Here is a 17771-nt window from a genome sequence, read left to right as displayed (position 1 = left end):
TTAGAAATATCAAAAATCCATCCTTTAATTTACTTTATCCACTCATCCCAGTTCAGTGTCGTTGTCAAAGAACAATACACAACAGCGTGAGCACTTAAATCCGTTCAACTCCATCAGCACAAATGTCCCCCTTGGGTTTCCCTCCATTGGTTTGCTAGTCCACATTCTTTCCAACATTGCAATTCTTACAGGGAATATTACAGACTGACACTTATTGATGGTGTGAGCGTCATCCTTTGGGAGCATGCTGTGCATATTAATAAAGTCAGAAATTAATCTCTCTATCACATCACCTAAAGCTGTGAAGCATGAAACTGCAAATAAATACACGCTCTGACAAATGTAACACTTTCACATTAGGAAGTCTCATCAGACTATTTCTAAACGCATGAGTCACCGACATATTTAGTCTGCTCTGCGCAGAGCGCATGCAAGGACAATCTAGGAGCACATGAGAATGTCACATAAGACTAATTGAATTTCAGGACGCATTCAAGTTATAATCAAAAAGAGGCTCGACTCCTTCCCTTCTAAAATCTAATCTCTCTTCTCTAGAGGTGATCTGACGTCAGGGCCGCATTTCTCAGTCAGGCCTCTCCTGAACTAGACCTTGCTGTACTTGCCTTGGGTTTAAAGCAGAATACTAATAATCCTAATAGTCCTCCGCAAACACAACACGGTCATTCCACAGCTGCGGAGAGCTTTCTGTTCAATCAAAAATGGAGAGGCAATATGGAGACAAATAGTGTATAAAATTGCTCACTATTTTCAGTTTTTTCTTTTTTTAAGATAATGTAATTCAGACTGTAGAGAAAAGACAAGCAAAATGACAGCTTTTATTGGCTAACTAAAAAGATTATAATATGCAAGCTTTTGAGGCAACCCGGGCCCCTTCTTCAGGTAAGATGTAATAAGAAGAAGGGGCCTGAGTTGCCGCAAAAGCTTGCATATTGTAATCTTTTTAGTTAGCCAATAAAAGCTGTCATTTTGCTTGGCTTTTCTCTACATTCATAATGGCTAACACGGTACAACACCCTAGTAATTCAGACTGAATTTGTTCAATATGACTTGCTATGAATGCTTTTTGAAATCAGTATATACAACAATGACAATTTACCCTATAGATTGATAAAGAAGTAAGCAAGATTATTATTAGAAACACCTTTACTTATGCCTTAGAAAACACAAAAGAGGAATTGCCAATGTACGCCTTACTACAAAGAGGCCTGTAAAAAGAAAACTTAAAAGACTGTGAACTGCAAAGGCCGCTTCCTTTGAATGACAATTCCGCCTGGAAACAAAGCACATTAAGATTCTCCTGGATTCTGCATGTTCCTCACGAGTGCATGACTGCCCGCCCATGCCGGGTGCCGCCCACCTTGTTAAGTCATTACACCTATCACAGCTGGAGAGGCCTGTGAAGTCAACACAATCCGCTTGCTTCATCCAGTGCCACAGGCATAACTGAAAACACAGAGAAGCACCTGCGTTTACTGGATATTAATTGTATACATTCATAATAAATTCTACATGCAATAAGATAAGGCCCAAATGTCATTTAAAAAAAAAAACAATAAACTTGTAATGTAATATGAATTCAAACTTCCAAAAGATCAGGCACCAAGGCATTTGTCGGTTTCCAGCAGTATACAAATCAGAAAATCCAACAATTTCATGCCCTCAAACAAAAGTCTGGCCCTTTCACGACATATGCGCTCTTTCTGTAAAGTATGTGCACTGAAGTGAATGAAGGTCACTTTCTCATTGAATAAGATGTTGAGCCTCAAAGATCATGAAAGCAAAAAAAAGGGTGACATGTCTTGCCGTCTTTAATATATTGCTGGCAGGAACAAATGTTTGTATTTCGATAGCAGAAAGCAATGACAGTATACATTTAAATCAGTCACTAACTGAACGCATAGTTAGATTTAAAAGCCTTACATTGGAGACAACGCTGGAAAAAATCACAATGATGTCACATCTAGATCCATTTAAAGGTGAGTAAGTCCCAAACACCTGCACACCTAATGATTTCCTATTGTCTGCAGATGACGACATATTTGGAGTGGACAGGAGGGTCTGTCCATTCAAGCCATACTCACACCTTGCCAAAACTCTCAGATTTAGTCTTTTGAGGAGTTTATTGTGGCAGCAGTGCTGGTTCTGAGACATAATTTCAAATATTTCTCAGCATAACATTCACCAACCCATTTAGATAGATAGATAGATAGATAGATGGACAGACAGACAGACAGTTTATTAATCCCAAGGGGAAATTCACAAATTTAGTTCACTTCAGGGTCATTTTTTGTTTGTTTACTAATATACTAGTCTTCCAACGTGAAGTATCAAAAAAAGCTACACAGCAGGTTTCAAAGTGCAGCTGCCTGTGCCCTGACTCGGGTCAAACAAGTAGACCACATTACCCCTCATCACGCTCATCTGTGCTCTTCAAAACTGCATTAGTGACTTGCAAAGTAACTTCTTAAGACTCCAGGACACTGACCTACAGTGCTCACACCTCCATTAGACAGATGGTATCTTCCAGTTGCTTTAATTTTTTAAAATGCATCTTTGTGATTCAAGCACTTTGTTTAAACATATATTTGCCCCAAAAACAGCAGTAGAGGAAAATGAAGCATGTACTTGTTGCTATTTAACTGCTTATCTCTCTATTATAAAAAAAAATCCTGGAGAGAAACAGTAGAGCGACGAGACGTGATCTTCACGTTAAGGTCATGGACACTTAAAAGACCCGCGAGACTAAAGAGATTGGCCACGGACTGTCTCGCGGGGACCTTAAACATGAGATTCTTGCATGACACACCCTACTTACAACCAAATAAGAGCACAGGCAGCAACACACAGTCGTGTTTCGTCTCTGAGCACACAAAGATCCAGGGCTCTCAGCGCATATAAAGCATATAAGGACAATACGTTATAAATGAAACATAGACAACTAAGTGAAGAAGAAAGCAGTGCGGAGAAAAAAGACTCAAAAGCGTTGTAGAGACAAAAAAAGAAAAATAATCTAGGTGCAAATTCAGAAAATAAGGAAAAGTATTTATCAGCCCGGAATAAATTGAATTGGAGGGAAAAAAAAAAGCACGTCCAATCCGGACGTTGGCACTATACACATGCAGAGCAGATTAGAGATTAGGAAAACAGTGGAATTTGAAAGGCTCAATAAAACAACATAAAAAAAGTTGGTAAAATTAGAAAGTATAAAAAAAAAGAAAGTAAAGATCGCAGTAGTGCAAACAAATGGAAATTATTATTCAAAAAAAGGAAAATAATCACCACGGACCAGGTGTCATTGAAACAAAAGTAGGATAAAGCGAGGTCAGAAATAAAAGGCAAAGAGTATAAAACAAAGTAAAACGTCGTAAAGAGGTTAAAAAACAAGAGGGCCAAACACATGCAGAGCAGGTTAGAGAAAATAAAAACTGGAATTCAAAAGACTCAAAAAAAACATTGGCGCGAAACACATGCAGAGCAAGATACAGAATATGAAAGCAGAAAAAAACAACAGCGTCAAACCAAAGAAAGTAAACATCGCATTAGCACAAAAAAGGGAAATTATTACTCGGAGAAATAACGAAAAGGCGAAAAAGAGATTGAATATATGGACATAGGTGAAGTATGTAAATATTGTAAGGCTTTGAAGTTTAAATCAAGAGAATTTCAAAAACAGAGTTTACCTCACATGCATTTATTGATTACTTTGCAAAAAAAATTATTAATTGCTGATGATGTCAATTGTTTTGTCTGTGCTGAAATTCCAAACAGAGAAACCTATACTGAATTATGGTACAAAATTACTAAACTCATGTCTCACTGATCACATTACAAAGATTCAGCACATTGGGACTCGAAAGATTCAAAATATTGTTTTTACAGAAGTTCTGAAATAAAAATGAAACTAATGAAATAGCAAAAATTAAAAGAAAAAAAAAATCTTAAGAGTGTGTATCCGGAAAAACAAAAATGGGGGTTGGCGAGCGAAGCCCCCTAGTACATATAAAATTTAAAAATATGTTTGTACAGCTGAAGAAAAGCCAATTCATTTACAGTCAGTATGTACTGTAAGCCAAGTGTTGTACAAAACAGCATTATCTTTATAACAACACTACACATGAAGACAGTAATGTGATAAAACAAATAGCACTCAATGAGCTCAGTCATCAGCAGCACAATGTTTCGTTAAGCAATATTGGTTTCCTTCATATAATTCATAACAAACAAACAAAACAAATCAAACGCAACAAAAACAAAGTGGCTGAATTTGAACACAAATCAAAAAAGCTGTTAGTTTCATAAACTTACTGTCAGCACCAAAGGAGATACATGTCAGTATCACACTTCCCAGTTATTTCTGACACTTGCTTTAACGGTACAAATGCTAAACATCTTGGTTTGATTAGGAAAAAGCAATGAAGATAACTAATTTCTGACCGCCAGCTAGTGAATAACTTTGACTATCAATTAACAGCTTATTCAATGTGTAACCATTGGGGATGAAGGCATTAATATGCTATAAATGCATTACAAGTAAGAACATCCGCATTTTTAAATAAAATGTCCGTTTACCCAAAAGTAGGCCTTCTATAAAGCTAAAAAATAGATCGTTGTGTGCCACTGTCACATAGAGTCAGAGAATATAAAATATGCTTTCTAAATAAAAAGGGGAGCAAAAAAAAACAATGACCAACTTCCAAAAAATTCACTTAATCTTGAACTTAAACAGTGATGTTTTTATTTAACAAAATGAACGTCTGTATGTAATTGGGAGAGGCCTGGTATATAAAGCATTTACAGGTTATAAATAAATATATATACACACATATATTTTTATATATATATATATATATATATATATATATATATATATATATATATATATATATATATTTTATATATATATATATACACACACACACACATACACACACAGGGATGCAAAAGTTTGGGCAACCTTGTTAATAGTCATTATTTTCCTGTATAAAACGTTGGTTGTTACGATAAAAAATGTCAGTTAAAATATATCATATAGGAGACACACAGTGATATTTGAGAAGTGAAATGAAGTTTATTGGATTTACAGAAAGTGTGCAATAATTGTTCAAACAAAATCAGGCAGGTGCATAAATTTAGGCACCGTTGTCATTTTATTGATTCCAAAACTTTTAGAACTAATTATTGGAACTCAAATTGGCTTGGTAAGCTCAGTGACCCCTGACCTACATACACAGGTGAATCCTATAATGAGAAAGAGTATTTAAGGGGGTCAATTGTAAGTTTCCCTCCTCCTTTAATTTTCTCTGAAGAGTAGCAACATGGGGGTCACAAAACAACTCTCAAATGACCTGAAGACAAAGATTGTTCACCATCATGGTTTAGGGAAGGATACAGAAAGCTGTCCCAGAGATTGAAGCTGTCTGTTTCCACAGTTAGGAACATATTGAGGAAATGGAAGACCACAGGCTCAGTTCAAGTTAAGGCTCCAAGTGGCAGACCAAGAAAGATTTCGGATAGACAGAAGCGACAAATGGTGAGAACAGTCAGAGTCAACCCACAGACCAGCACCAAAGACCTACAATATCATCTTGCAGCAGATGGAGTCACTGGGCATCGTTCAACCATTTGGCACACTTTACACAAGGAGATGCTATATGCGAGAGTGATCCAGAGGAAGTCTTTTCTCCGCCAACAGCACAAACAGAGCCGCTTGAGGTCTGCTCAAGCACATTTGGACAAGCCAGCTTCATTTTGGAATAAGGTGCTGTGGACTGATGAAACTAAAATGGAGTTATTTGGGCATAACAAGGGGCGTTATGCATGGAGGAAAAAGAACACAGCATTCCAAGAAAAACACCTGCTACCTACAGTAAAATATGGTGGTGGTTCCATCATGCTGTGGGCTGTGTGGCCAGTGCAGGACTGGGAATCTTGTCAAAGTTGAGGGACGCATGGATTCCACTCAGTATCAGCAGATTCTGGAGAACAATGTCCAGGAATCAGTGACAAAGCTGAAGCTGCGCCGGGGCTGGATCTTTCAACAAGACAACGACCTGAAACACTGCTCAAAATCCACTAAGGCATTCATGCAGAGGAACAAGTACAACGTTCTGGAATGGCCATCTCAGTCCCCAGACCTGAAAATAACTGAAAATCTGTGGTGTGAGTTAAAGAGAGCTGTCCATGCTCGGAAGCCATCAAACCTGAATGAACTAGAGATGTTTTCTAAAGAGGAATGGTCCAAAATACCTTCAACCACAATCCAGACTCTCATTGGAACCTACAGGAAGCATTTAGAGGCTGTAATTTCTGCAAAAGGCGGATTTACTAAATATTGATTTAATTTCTTTTTTGTGGTGCCCAAATTTATGCACCTGCCTGATTTTGTTTGAACAATAATTGCACACTTTCTGTAAATCCAATAAACTTCATTTCACTTCTCAAATATCACTGTGTGTGTCTCCTATATGATATATTTAACTGACATTTTTTATCGTAACAACCAACGATTTATACAGGAAAATAATGACTATTAACAAGGTTGCCCAAACTTTTGCATCCCACTGTGTGTGTGTGTATATATATATATATATATATATATATATATATATATAATATATACACACACACACACACACACACACACACAGTAATCCCTCGCTATATTGTGCTTTAACTTTCACGGCTTCACTCCATCACGGATTTTAAATGTAAGCATATCTAAATATATATCACAGATTTTTCGCTGGTTCGCGGATTTCTGCTGACAATGGGTCTTTGAAATTTATGCTACATGATCCTCAGTTGGTCTGCCCAGTTAATTTCATACAAGGGATGCTATTGGCAGATGGCTGAGAGGCTACCCAATCAGAGCATGTATTACATATTAAATAAAACTCCTCAATGATATACGATATGCTTCCCGCGCGGTACTTGATTGGGTTTGCATTTTCTCTGTCTCTCTCAATCTCTCTGCCCGACGGAGGTGGTGTGAGCAGAGGGGCTGTTTGCAGCGAGGCTCCTCTAAAAAATGCCGCTTTATCGCGGTGCTTTGGCATACTTAAAAGCAAGTATTGATTTTTTGATTGTTTGCTTTTCTCTCGAGCTCCCTCTCTGACATTCTCTGCTCCTGACGGCGCTCCTTTGAAGAGAAGATATGTTTGCATTCTCTTAATTGTGAGAAAGAACTTGTCATCTCTGTCTTGTCATGGAGCACAGTTTAAACTTTTTACTAAAGGGTGTTATTTCATGTCTAGAGGGCTCTAATAATGTTAACAGTGTGGGAGAGTTTATAAGGGCTTAAAATATATAAAAATAACCATACAAACATATGGTTTGTACTTTGCGGATTTTCATCTATCGCGGGGTTCTGGAACGCAACCCCCGCAATCGAGGAGGGATTACTGTATGTATATATATATATATATAAAAAGCGTCAGGAATCACCTAGAACACATCTGGGTGCAACATAAAAGGAGCCACCTCACACCATTCAGGGAGCTGGTGTCGGGAGGCAGAGGGCCGAGCTTGCGAGAGAGTATTGCAGGCGGCAGTGAAGAAAGAGAGAAGGAAAGAAAGGACTGAGCATTGTGGGACTATGCATTGTGTGGTGCTGTAGAAGGCAGAACAACAATAAAATGTGTGTGTTTTGGAGTTGGGGACCTGTGTCTGTCTGTTTCGAGGCATCTTCACAATATATATACATTATATAAAAACGTTTATTACATTCTTAAAATGACTAAATATTAATAAATAAATCAAAATGTTATGAATGTGTTATGCATGCCATGAACAATAAGCACTGCAGAGTACATACCTCTTTAAAGCAGGGTGATGGATTTCTAATTTGCTCTAACATTGCCCATTTGACAGTCGCTTGCCGTATATTTCCATCATACTCCCTGGAACTCTGGGTCCCACTTGGAGTGCCCCTTGATCTTTCATAACCAGGTTCATTAAAATAAGGCTCTGCTACGAGAATAAGGGATTGCACCGATACCAAGACCTAAATAAAAAAACAGAAACAGAGATAAGTCTCTTCATTCTACAGCATTTTTTGCAAATACAAAACAGTAACAGAAAATACACAACTATGCAACATCTGTATACACTAATGCACATATCTATTTAAGACTACCATCTTTTTGAACACAATTGCCAATTATGCAACAAACCATGGTTCAGAATGTCCTGTTCTCAAAAGTTTCAAAATCTGTCTTACATCTTATAAGAGATCGGCTTCAGTTCTGTTCAGTGTCTTGTGTAAAAGTACTGAAGCATTATGTAAAACACTAAGAATTTATAACAAAAAAAAAAAAACAAACAAAAAAAAAAAACGTACAATTATGATACATAGTTTTGCTTTCCTCCCCAGCCCACAGACACAATTTTATTGGGTTCTGCACCTCTAAACTGGCTCAGTATGAGTATATGTAGATGAGTGCACAAGGATTCTCTTCTATGGCCTGGCATCTTGTCTGTGCTTCAGCCTTGCAATAAGGAGACCTAGATTAACGTCCAGGGTCCTCTCTGCATGGTGTTTGCATGATCTCCCAATGTCTATGTGGGTTTCTTCTAGGTACTTTAGTTTCCCCTCATAGTCCAAAGATATGCAGGTTAGGTGAAATTAATTGCTAAATTGACCCGTGTGTATGTGTGTATTCACCCTGTAATGAAATGACACCCTATCTGGGTGTTAATCCTTGATAGATGTTTCCAGATTACAATTACTACTGTCAAAAAAAAAAATTAAGGAAAACTAATCAAGTTAAGATAAACCTGTGAGACCTATAAAGCAAAACTGACATATCTCGATAGGAGGAGCTGAAAGGCTTGGATAACGCTGAGCAGGGGTACACAAGTAGACAGTGTAGCTCCTACTGCATTGTCTAAGAAAGCTTTTCTATAACTTCAACACAAACTCAAAAGTATAGAATTAAGTATTTACATACATCAGAATTTTTAAAGAGAAAGTCTGCATGAGTAAAAATGCATGAGTAAATATTTTGTAAATTTTAACTTGTTTTTATTTTTGATAAGCTATTGCAGTTTAAATGGCATATAAAAAAATTGAAGAAAAAATATTAATTTTATTTTACAGTAATATCCTACTGACTAATCTAATACATTATAATAGTAATAAGAAAATAAAATAAAACGCCTTATTACTGAATTATGAGATTTAGTAACACTAAAATTATATATAAATAATAATGAAAATAGTGATTTGTTACTTAACACTGATTTAAAGTTATGGGGGGGAACCAAAAAGGCAACAAATATATATGTGCTGTGGGGTAACACTCACTTGTAGAAAACTTGAAGTTTGGGGGTTCCATTTCTCTTCTGGTCTCCCATGCCACGTGTTAAGAATACTTAAACACACCTACATAAGACATAAAAGGTGGGAACAAGCTATTAAAACTTATTCAAGTAATTTCAAGTTTCTCCTTGAACAGAAATGTAGAGTATTAAAAAGAGCAGAGTAATATTCCTTCTTAAAGAAGATGCCATCATTCCTAAGAGAATGCCTTCATGTTAAACTAAGTCTCCAGAAAAAGTCTTGTCTTCCTGTTAGCTACAGTATCCTATAACAATTACAGACCTTTTCAGATTTTGTCACTAAACAGAGGGCACATAACACAAGTTCACATGAAAATCAATAAAGATCTGAATCTGACAGTTATCTAGTTGCAGAATGAACCCAACACGTTAATGAACATGTTAATGATGATTAACTAATGTTTGATTAACTTATGTTATAAGTTTAAAATCAAAACAATCTAACCAACTGCAACATTCTTTTAAATTAACATTAAGAAATGTAATTGCCTTGCTGTGCTTCAATGCTTGTTAAAAGCTTGCTTCGAGAAATGTTGCTCATTTAAAGACACATGACCAGAACATTTAAACTACATGTTAGATCATTCACATCATGAGGCACCTTCAGTGAAAATAAAACATGATACATGTATGCTGGATTAGGAGTATGTAGAGCAATACTGTGTAATACTATGCTAAAATCCAAATGCAGCACAGGCACATCATTTTTAACATACACAAAAGCAGCAGGATGTGTGTGAAGTCTACTGCAGCAACCTACCATACAAGTAGCAGCAGCTAAGAAAAGCAGTGTTGACTCATAGACACGGGGAATAACCAAACAAAAGAGGTTCCAATCAACACGGCAATGACCTCTGGCAGCAAGTTCTATCTAGAGGCACTGAGAACATCCATCCATCCATTTTCCAACCCGCTGAATCCGAACACAGGGTCAAGGGGGTCTGCTGGAGCCAATCCCAGCCAACACAGGGTGCAAGGCAGGAACCAATCAGTCATATAAAAAACATTTTACCGAGAAGATGCAAGAGCTGAAAACCAAACAAGCCATAGTCAAACACCCTGCACACACTGTTGTATTATAATAGTCTACACAATACAGTAATCCCTCCTCGATCGCGGGGGTTGCGTTCCAGAACCCCCCGCAATAGATGAAAATCTGCGAAGTAGAAACCATATGTTTGTATGGTTATTTTTATATATTTTCAGCCCTTATAAACTCTCCCACACTGTTAACATTATTAGAGCCCTCTAGACATACAACAACACCCTTTAGTCAAAAGTTTAAACTGTGCTCCATGACAAGACAGAGATGACAGTTCTTTCTCACAATTAAAAGAATGCAAATATATCTTATCTTCAAAAGAATGCGTGTCAGGAGCAGAGAATTTCAGAGAGAGAGAGAGAAAAGCAAACAATCAAAAAATCAATATGTGCTTTTGGGCTTTTAAGTATGCCGAAGCACCGCGATAAAGCGGCATTTTTTCGAGGAGCGTCTGTATCTTCTAGGCAAACAGCCTCTGTGTAAACAGCCCCTCCGTTAGGCGCAGAGAATGTCAGAGAGAGTGAGAGAGACAGAGAAAAGCAAACAATCAAGCACCGCGCGGGAAGCATATCGTATATCATTGAAGAGTTTTATTTAATACGTAATACATGCTCTGATTGGGTAGCTTCTAAGCCATCCGCCAATAGCGTCCCTTGTATGAAATCAACTGGGCAAACAAACTGAGGAAGCATGGACCATAAATTAAAAGACCCTTTGTCCGGAGAAATCCGCAAACCAGCGAAAAATCTGTGATATATATTTAAATATTCTTACATTTAAAATCCGCAATGGAGTGAAGCCGCGAAAGTCGAAGCGCGATATAGCGAGGGATCACTGTACAGATGAACCTGACCTTAGTCAAATATTTATGACTTACAGTTGATGACAGGATTACCATGCATCTTAACAGTGGTGTTTGGCTAAATGAGCTGGCTCTGAAAGACTGGGTGTTCCTGTTCACTGGCCTGACAGTTAAAAGTCTGTGCAAACAAATGACCTCTTAAGCAGTCAGATGTGATTCCACTCCTTAATAAACATGCCTGTATTACAAGCATACAGTTTGAGCCACATTCACACTTATCATTTTAACAAATTCTTATATATGTAATGAATAAATGACACCTTTTTTTGTAAAATCAGAATTGTTTTTATTGTTTTATTACACTGGGTACCTCTTTTAAGTGATTAACAGTTGTCATGTGGTCAATGGGGTCAACATTAATTATGCAATCAGATTAAGGTCTGGAGTGCTACAAAGTACTGAGCAGACCCTTCCCATTTATAAACTTTTTATAAACTTGACAGCATTAAAGAAAAATATATATTTACACTTACTTTGCCATCATTGTACAGATTAGGATTAAATCGTACACTATGTCCTCCTGTAGTTTCCAGGTTTACAAGCGGTGGGGAATTAGGATAATCTTGGGGAAAATACACATCAAATTCAAAACAGCCATTTGCATAAGGAGTATCTGCAGGTCCAGTGATGAGAACCTATAATAAGAAATCACAAAAAGAAATGTTAATTTCATCAAAAAAAAAAATTGTTATTGTTACCTATTCCCCACAATTTTTTCAACATTTTGAAGTTATGTAATATCCACAATTGTAGTCTGCTCATCTGAGGTAGGTGTGCCGGATTGTATTGTTTCACTTCATGTGCATCGAAGGCGGCAAACGCCTCAGCAACAAACTGTTTTAAACACTTGGGAGCAGAACATAGGATGCCAAAAGCTTTAAGTATGATCTACATTAAGTAGATTGTTGTTTAATAGAAAGGAAAAAAAAATGTTTCTCTAGAATTGATGTTTAATCTAGGATTTCTAAGGAAACTGCACACGGAAGACAAAACACTTTGCTTTTAAAGCTAAACATGTTCAGATATACAATTTGAACATTTGAAAAGTTTCAGTGAGAACAGACCGTTTAGTACCAAAAAAACTCAAAAATCCAGCCTATGGTGCTGGCACAGCCTTTATTTATTTGGACAAAACCTTCAAAGAAACATCAAACATCTAATAATTTCTGTATAGATGCACTGCAAGCACTCAGGATTACAAAAGGATTTAATCACAGAGAGAGAGCCTAAAACCTTGAGCTTTCCAGTTTGGAGCCTTAGCCTCCAGCCACACTCCGAAGTGTTTCACCAATCCAATACACAGCAAAGCCACTACCTTCTTTTTTGCTTACCAAAAATTACAATTTCCTTTTACAATTTCTTTTTTTTTGGTTCAATAAAATGAAACAGACTTTTTAGGTTGTTTACCTTCATGATATCCAATCTATCATCATCGCATCTGACAAACACACTGGAAGAGGATGAGAGAGGCAATGAGGTGGATAGTGTCACAGCTTCCTGAGCAAGTCGTCGAGCTCTGGCAGCGCTGTTTGCATCCGAGGCATTCTTCACCTGAGACATGTAGTGGTAGTTAACCTTTAACACCATTTTGTTATCTTCGTCTTCAGACACCATCTCAAATGTATCTTGAAAAGGTCAAACATACTAATGTTATAAATATTCTATAACACACTGAAAACATCAGTACATCTAAAAACCAAGATGAAGCAGAATCATTTTGCTTTCAAACTATGAAATCCTTGTAGCAGTACAAAATGACTGAAACTTTGCAATTTGAGGGAGAGTATTTTCCAGAGGGAGCAGGAGAATGGTTGACAACCTTCCTTGCCGCTTTCACTTGACAGACAGCTTCAATTACCAAAGCTAATGATTTAGTATTGACTGGTGGTGTGGCCTTTTTGAGTCGTGTAATCTGTAAGGACTAAAATCTCCACATCATTCGAAACTGTCCATGTAATGTTGCTGGCACTGGCTTGAACCTTGCATTTGTATGGAGGTGGAGAATGATTATGCCTCCCAGGCTCTCAATGTTGGTTCTACTCTGGATCACAAAGACTGCCAAATTGAATCTGTAGTTATGAAACACATTTCTCCCAGCTCAATTTAACTAGCTTCTAATTCTCCTTGGAACATTGGATGTGGCGATTTCAGGAATTAACACACTAGGCAACAAGTCATCAGTTAACTACAAAGCATGACTTTGTAATGTGCATAGGTCACTCATGGATTCAACTGACCAATAACTAATCTTAACAGTGTCTGGTATCTCTGTTACAGTGTAGTCAGCATTAAAATGTTTATTAAGCTTTCAATTTATTTTCTTCTAAGGTTTTCTTTAGATATATTTGGATGTATTTTTTGCACAAAAGAAATTGCTAGAATAAATATTTTATTTTTGGTCCATGTGCATTTGGAGTTTTACGAGCTTTCCACATCAGTGTGTTTCATGTGAATTCCCAGTCAGACTTTTACACAAATGCAAGGTCACTGTTGATTTGTAACTTGGTTAACAAAAACATTAAATTAAATAAACTTATTTTTTTGTGGCATGGTGGCACAGTGGTAGCGCTGCTGCCTTGCAGTAATGAGACCTGGGTTCGCTTCCCAGGTCCTCCCTGCGTGGAGTTTGCATGTTCTCCCCATGTCTGCATGGGTTTCCTCCCACAGTCCAAAGACAAGCACGTTAGGTGCATTGGCGATCCTAAATTGTCCCTAGTGTGTGCTTGGTGTTTGGGTGTGTGCCCTGTGGTGGGCTGGCATCCTGCCTGGGGTTTTTTACCTGCCTTGCGCCCTGTGCTGGCTGGGATTGGCTCCAATAGACCCCAGTGACCCTGTGTTAGGATATAGCGGGTTGAACGATGACTGACTGACTTACAAAGGCCATATTTAAATGACTGAATTATGCACAACTTAACTCCAAATGTAACTCATTCACAAATATTGCTTTTCTGGCTAGCCAGATTAAAGTTTATATTATATACAATTGACAGTGGTAAAAGGTTAGCATTTGGTCACAACTAAGAGAATTCATCTTTCTGTGCTTTCTCTGAAGCTCTGAGTTCATGTAGAACTTCCAACTCTTAAACTCGAATTTATTGTCCGTCAGTTAGTATGTCAATTCAAACTAAAACACAAGACTTCTAGTTGCTGGGTTGTGTGGTCCCAGAAATCATGTTACGACTATTGGATTCTCAATTGCCATTTGCTCCATGGTTTCAGTTAGATGGTTGATGTCAAAGGCTAGTCAGAGCCTGGGTAATAATGGAAAATATGGTGTACAGTATTATATAGGCAACTAGTATACACCAACTAGGCGATAATAAAAAATGAAATCTCTGAAGATGTGCTGTTCTGTTAGAAATTCCTGATGTTGTAGATTTTGGAAACCATTTTGACTTAGTTTTGAAACAAGAAGCCAACAATATAAACCAAAAATTCTAGATACCTAATATATAGCAGCGAATCTTTGACCACTTTGACAATCATCACTATGAAATATTCCTTTCAGCCTGAGATTCTAAACACTTCGATTATCCTTTGTAGCTTAAAGTACTCATTTTATGTCTACAGTGAAGTTGAAAAAATGCTTATTTTTAAGATGCAGGATAAAACCAAAATAAATATTCAAAAGAAGAATTTCTGAAATGACACTACTATGAAAACAGACCGATAAAGCTTTTCTGCAGAAAACATCTACAATTTATAGTTGCAAGGCTCAGCTAAACATCTTGGAAGATTTACAGATGCAAGCATGTTACATTCATTCAAAGTACTTTAGCACTCATCAGGACCAATCCTGGCAACCTGCAAAGTGGAACATTAGTGCTGATTAGCCGGTAGTGACAAGATGGGCGCACAAGGCTGTTTGGCAGAGCATCAGCAAACAAACAAATTGGTCAGCATGACACCTAGTAACGCTGGATACTACAGCACCAAATCAAAATGCACAGTTGTAATCATTTGATAATATCGTACATGATATATGGTAATCTATAACAACATATTTAAAGATAATCACTATAGGAAGTTTATTTTCCTTTAATAAGTAATACTGTGACCACAAACCTGGAGTTACAGTTAAGAATTAAACTTGGGAGCAACATTACAACTTTTAATTTGCCTACAATGCCTATAAAAAGCATTGGACTTAGTATGTTTCCTTGGTTTAATACAAACTGATTTAATGTTGTAAAACAAAAAAATATAGTATTAAGTCATAGATTGAATACCTTTAACAGGCGCTGTATAATCGAAAAGGCCGAAAATAAAGATTAAATATGAAGGTCATCCTTTTTGACTTATTTACTCATTTTCTCAATTTTGCAACCTGAAAACACCTTTAACCCAAGCTTACCTTGAAAGTAGTTGGTACACAAAGGAATTAAAACCTCATGGGACAAATTCACACATAGAGCCAAACCAATTCAGTTTATACTGGGCATGAGTTAACCCAACTAGCACGGCTTTACAATGTGGAAGGAAGCCGCTCTGCTGCCATGGCTGTTTATTTATATATTTATATACTGTATTTTAATTATGCTCTGATGGTGCATGCTGTTAATGGAACAACATAAAATAAATACTGATTAACTGACAAAGTGTTACGACGAGGACAGCACATGAACACCATGAAAAATCTCGAACACTTAATATCTCACAAAAAACGTAATCAGGTCAACTGCTGGTAAACACATTCATTCAAATGTACATGAAAGCATAAATTATCTGGCCAACTCAAATATGTTTGGTTACTACAAATCTGCATATGCAGAACCTGATTATACATTTACCTAAGAGCATGCTACAAGCAAACGGTACAGTAATAAACGTAGAGAAAAGTAATGAAAACAAAAAAGGGAAGAACAAGAATCGAAACAGGCAATGGTGGAAACAGACAGAAAAGAACTACAAAACCTATCAATATATAATTTATGTGAGTAATAATAAACGAAAATAGAAGGACAGGTAAAAAAAAAAAATTAAAAATTAAAAAAGAAATCATCTTGATAGATAGATATTATTAATCGCAAGGGAATATTCATAACATCTTGACAATGAAGAAAGAATCCACCTTAAGAAAAGAACAAGTGTCTATGTGTCTCTGTGTCTGTCCAGATGCTACGTCTTTGTCAATCCAACATTGCTTTTAATAATCCAATACCAAATGGCATAAATCAGACATATGCATTGGATTTGTCATTCCAACAGATGGTGTATCATTAACGCTGCTTTTATAAATCCCATATCAAATGGCATGAAACAGAGACATATGCATTGTAACTGTCATTCCAACAGATGGCACATCATAAACATTTGTAGTAATGCACTTTATTACTACAAATGTTTGTGACACTCCATCTGTTGGAATGGCAAATGCAATGCAATTTATTACTACATGCATTGAAAAATACACTTCAATCATTGGTACACCGCAAATGTTAATGTTGATGACTTAGATTTCAATCAGTCTTAGATGGGTAGCACAGCATACGCTTAAGAAGAAAAACCTCCAGTTCTTTAAGGGATTAAAGAGTTGAAAGTCTACTTTGGCACTTTTGCACAGCACGGGCACCCAACTGAGGTACAAACCTATGCTTAAATCTGGAAACAGGAGAAGTCATGAGTTCATTCGGCCATTTGTTGAAACCATCCAGTCGTGTCAAAGTCCTTATACTCCTTGGCTGTTATACAAGTGTGCAGAGTAATCACTGATTGAATCACTAACACTCCCATGAGATGGCTGCCCATACAATTATGGACCTTCCATCACGTTTATAGTTAGCAATAGATACTGCAGATTGAAGGCATCCTTTGGTTGGTTTTCTCTTAACTCATAAGTGAAAGGCAGCTCATCACATCTTTATCCATTGTTCAGGGTTTAGGGGTTTGTGCACCTTACTCCATGTGTGTTGGCCTTGAATACAAGTGGTTTTCAAGTGACAGCCCTGACATATATTTCAACTTTGAGAAGTTTATGCTATACAGCTTTTACTAAGACTGGGTCACAGAGTTACCAATTCAACTTCTGAGGCTGTACTTTTGTGTCATTTAGCAATTACCCTGTCAGTGAGCTTCAACTTCCAATCACCATGTTTTTGTTAATGCAGTTTGTTCGTGTTTGGCATTTCTTGTCATTATTTTTGGGAATGTTCCCTTTGATAGATTAAATAAATCTGCAGTTTCTGGGACTGATGCTCATATAATTTGGACACCAAATTTTTGGCCTGTTTGCATCATGTTGTTTTGAAGCAATACCATATCAAAGGGCCATTTGTCAAACCTCCTTTAGAGCTGACACATCATGCTACAGTAATTGTCAGTCAACATAAAACCTAAAAACACTGCACAACTTCTAATTAGAGGGGATCACTATCAAAAATAACTTAGGATTGTCAAATTATGTACATGTGGTCAAATTTCCTTTACAGTTTCACATTGTCAGCTTACCCCTTTTTCTGACAGCCAATAACGTGCTGTTTGACTCAGCTGGTGCCAAGGATTTACAGG

At 37.1% G+C, this 17771-nt stretch overlaps 1 protein-coding gene across 3 annotated transcripts in view; it reads right to left on the bottom strand.

Annotated features, from left to right (window-relative positions):
• The window catches only part of birc6 (baculoviral IAP repeat containing 6), a 250266-nt gene that overhangs the window by 14357 nt on the left and 218138 nt on the right, over nt 1-17771 (bottom strand). For all 3 annotated transcript variants that reach the window (XM_039739062.1, XM_039739063.1, XM_039739064.1), the window contains exons 69-72: nt 12672-12889; nt 11738-11899; nt 9326-9403; nt 7835-8023 (exon numbers count right to left, since the gene is read on the bottom strand). In XM_039739062.1, coding sequence (XP_039594996.1) covers nt 7835-8023; nt 9326-9403; nt 11738-11899; nt 12672-12889 — 647 coding nt within the window. The remainder of the gene's footprint in view (nt 1-7834; nt 8024-9325; nt 9404-11737; nt 11900-12671; nt 12890-17771) is intronic.

The sequence above is a fragment of the Polypterus senegalus genome, chromosome 16, assembly GCF_016835505.1.
Source record: "Polypterus senegalus isolate Bchr_013 chromosome 16, ASM1683550v1, whole genome shotgun sequence".
NCBI classification, from domain to species: Eukaryota; Metazoa; Chordata; class Cladistia; order Polypteriformes; family Polypteridae; genus Polypterus; species Polypterus senegalus.
This window is presented reverse-complemented; position numbering and strand designations above follow the sequence as displayed.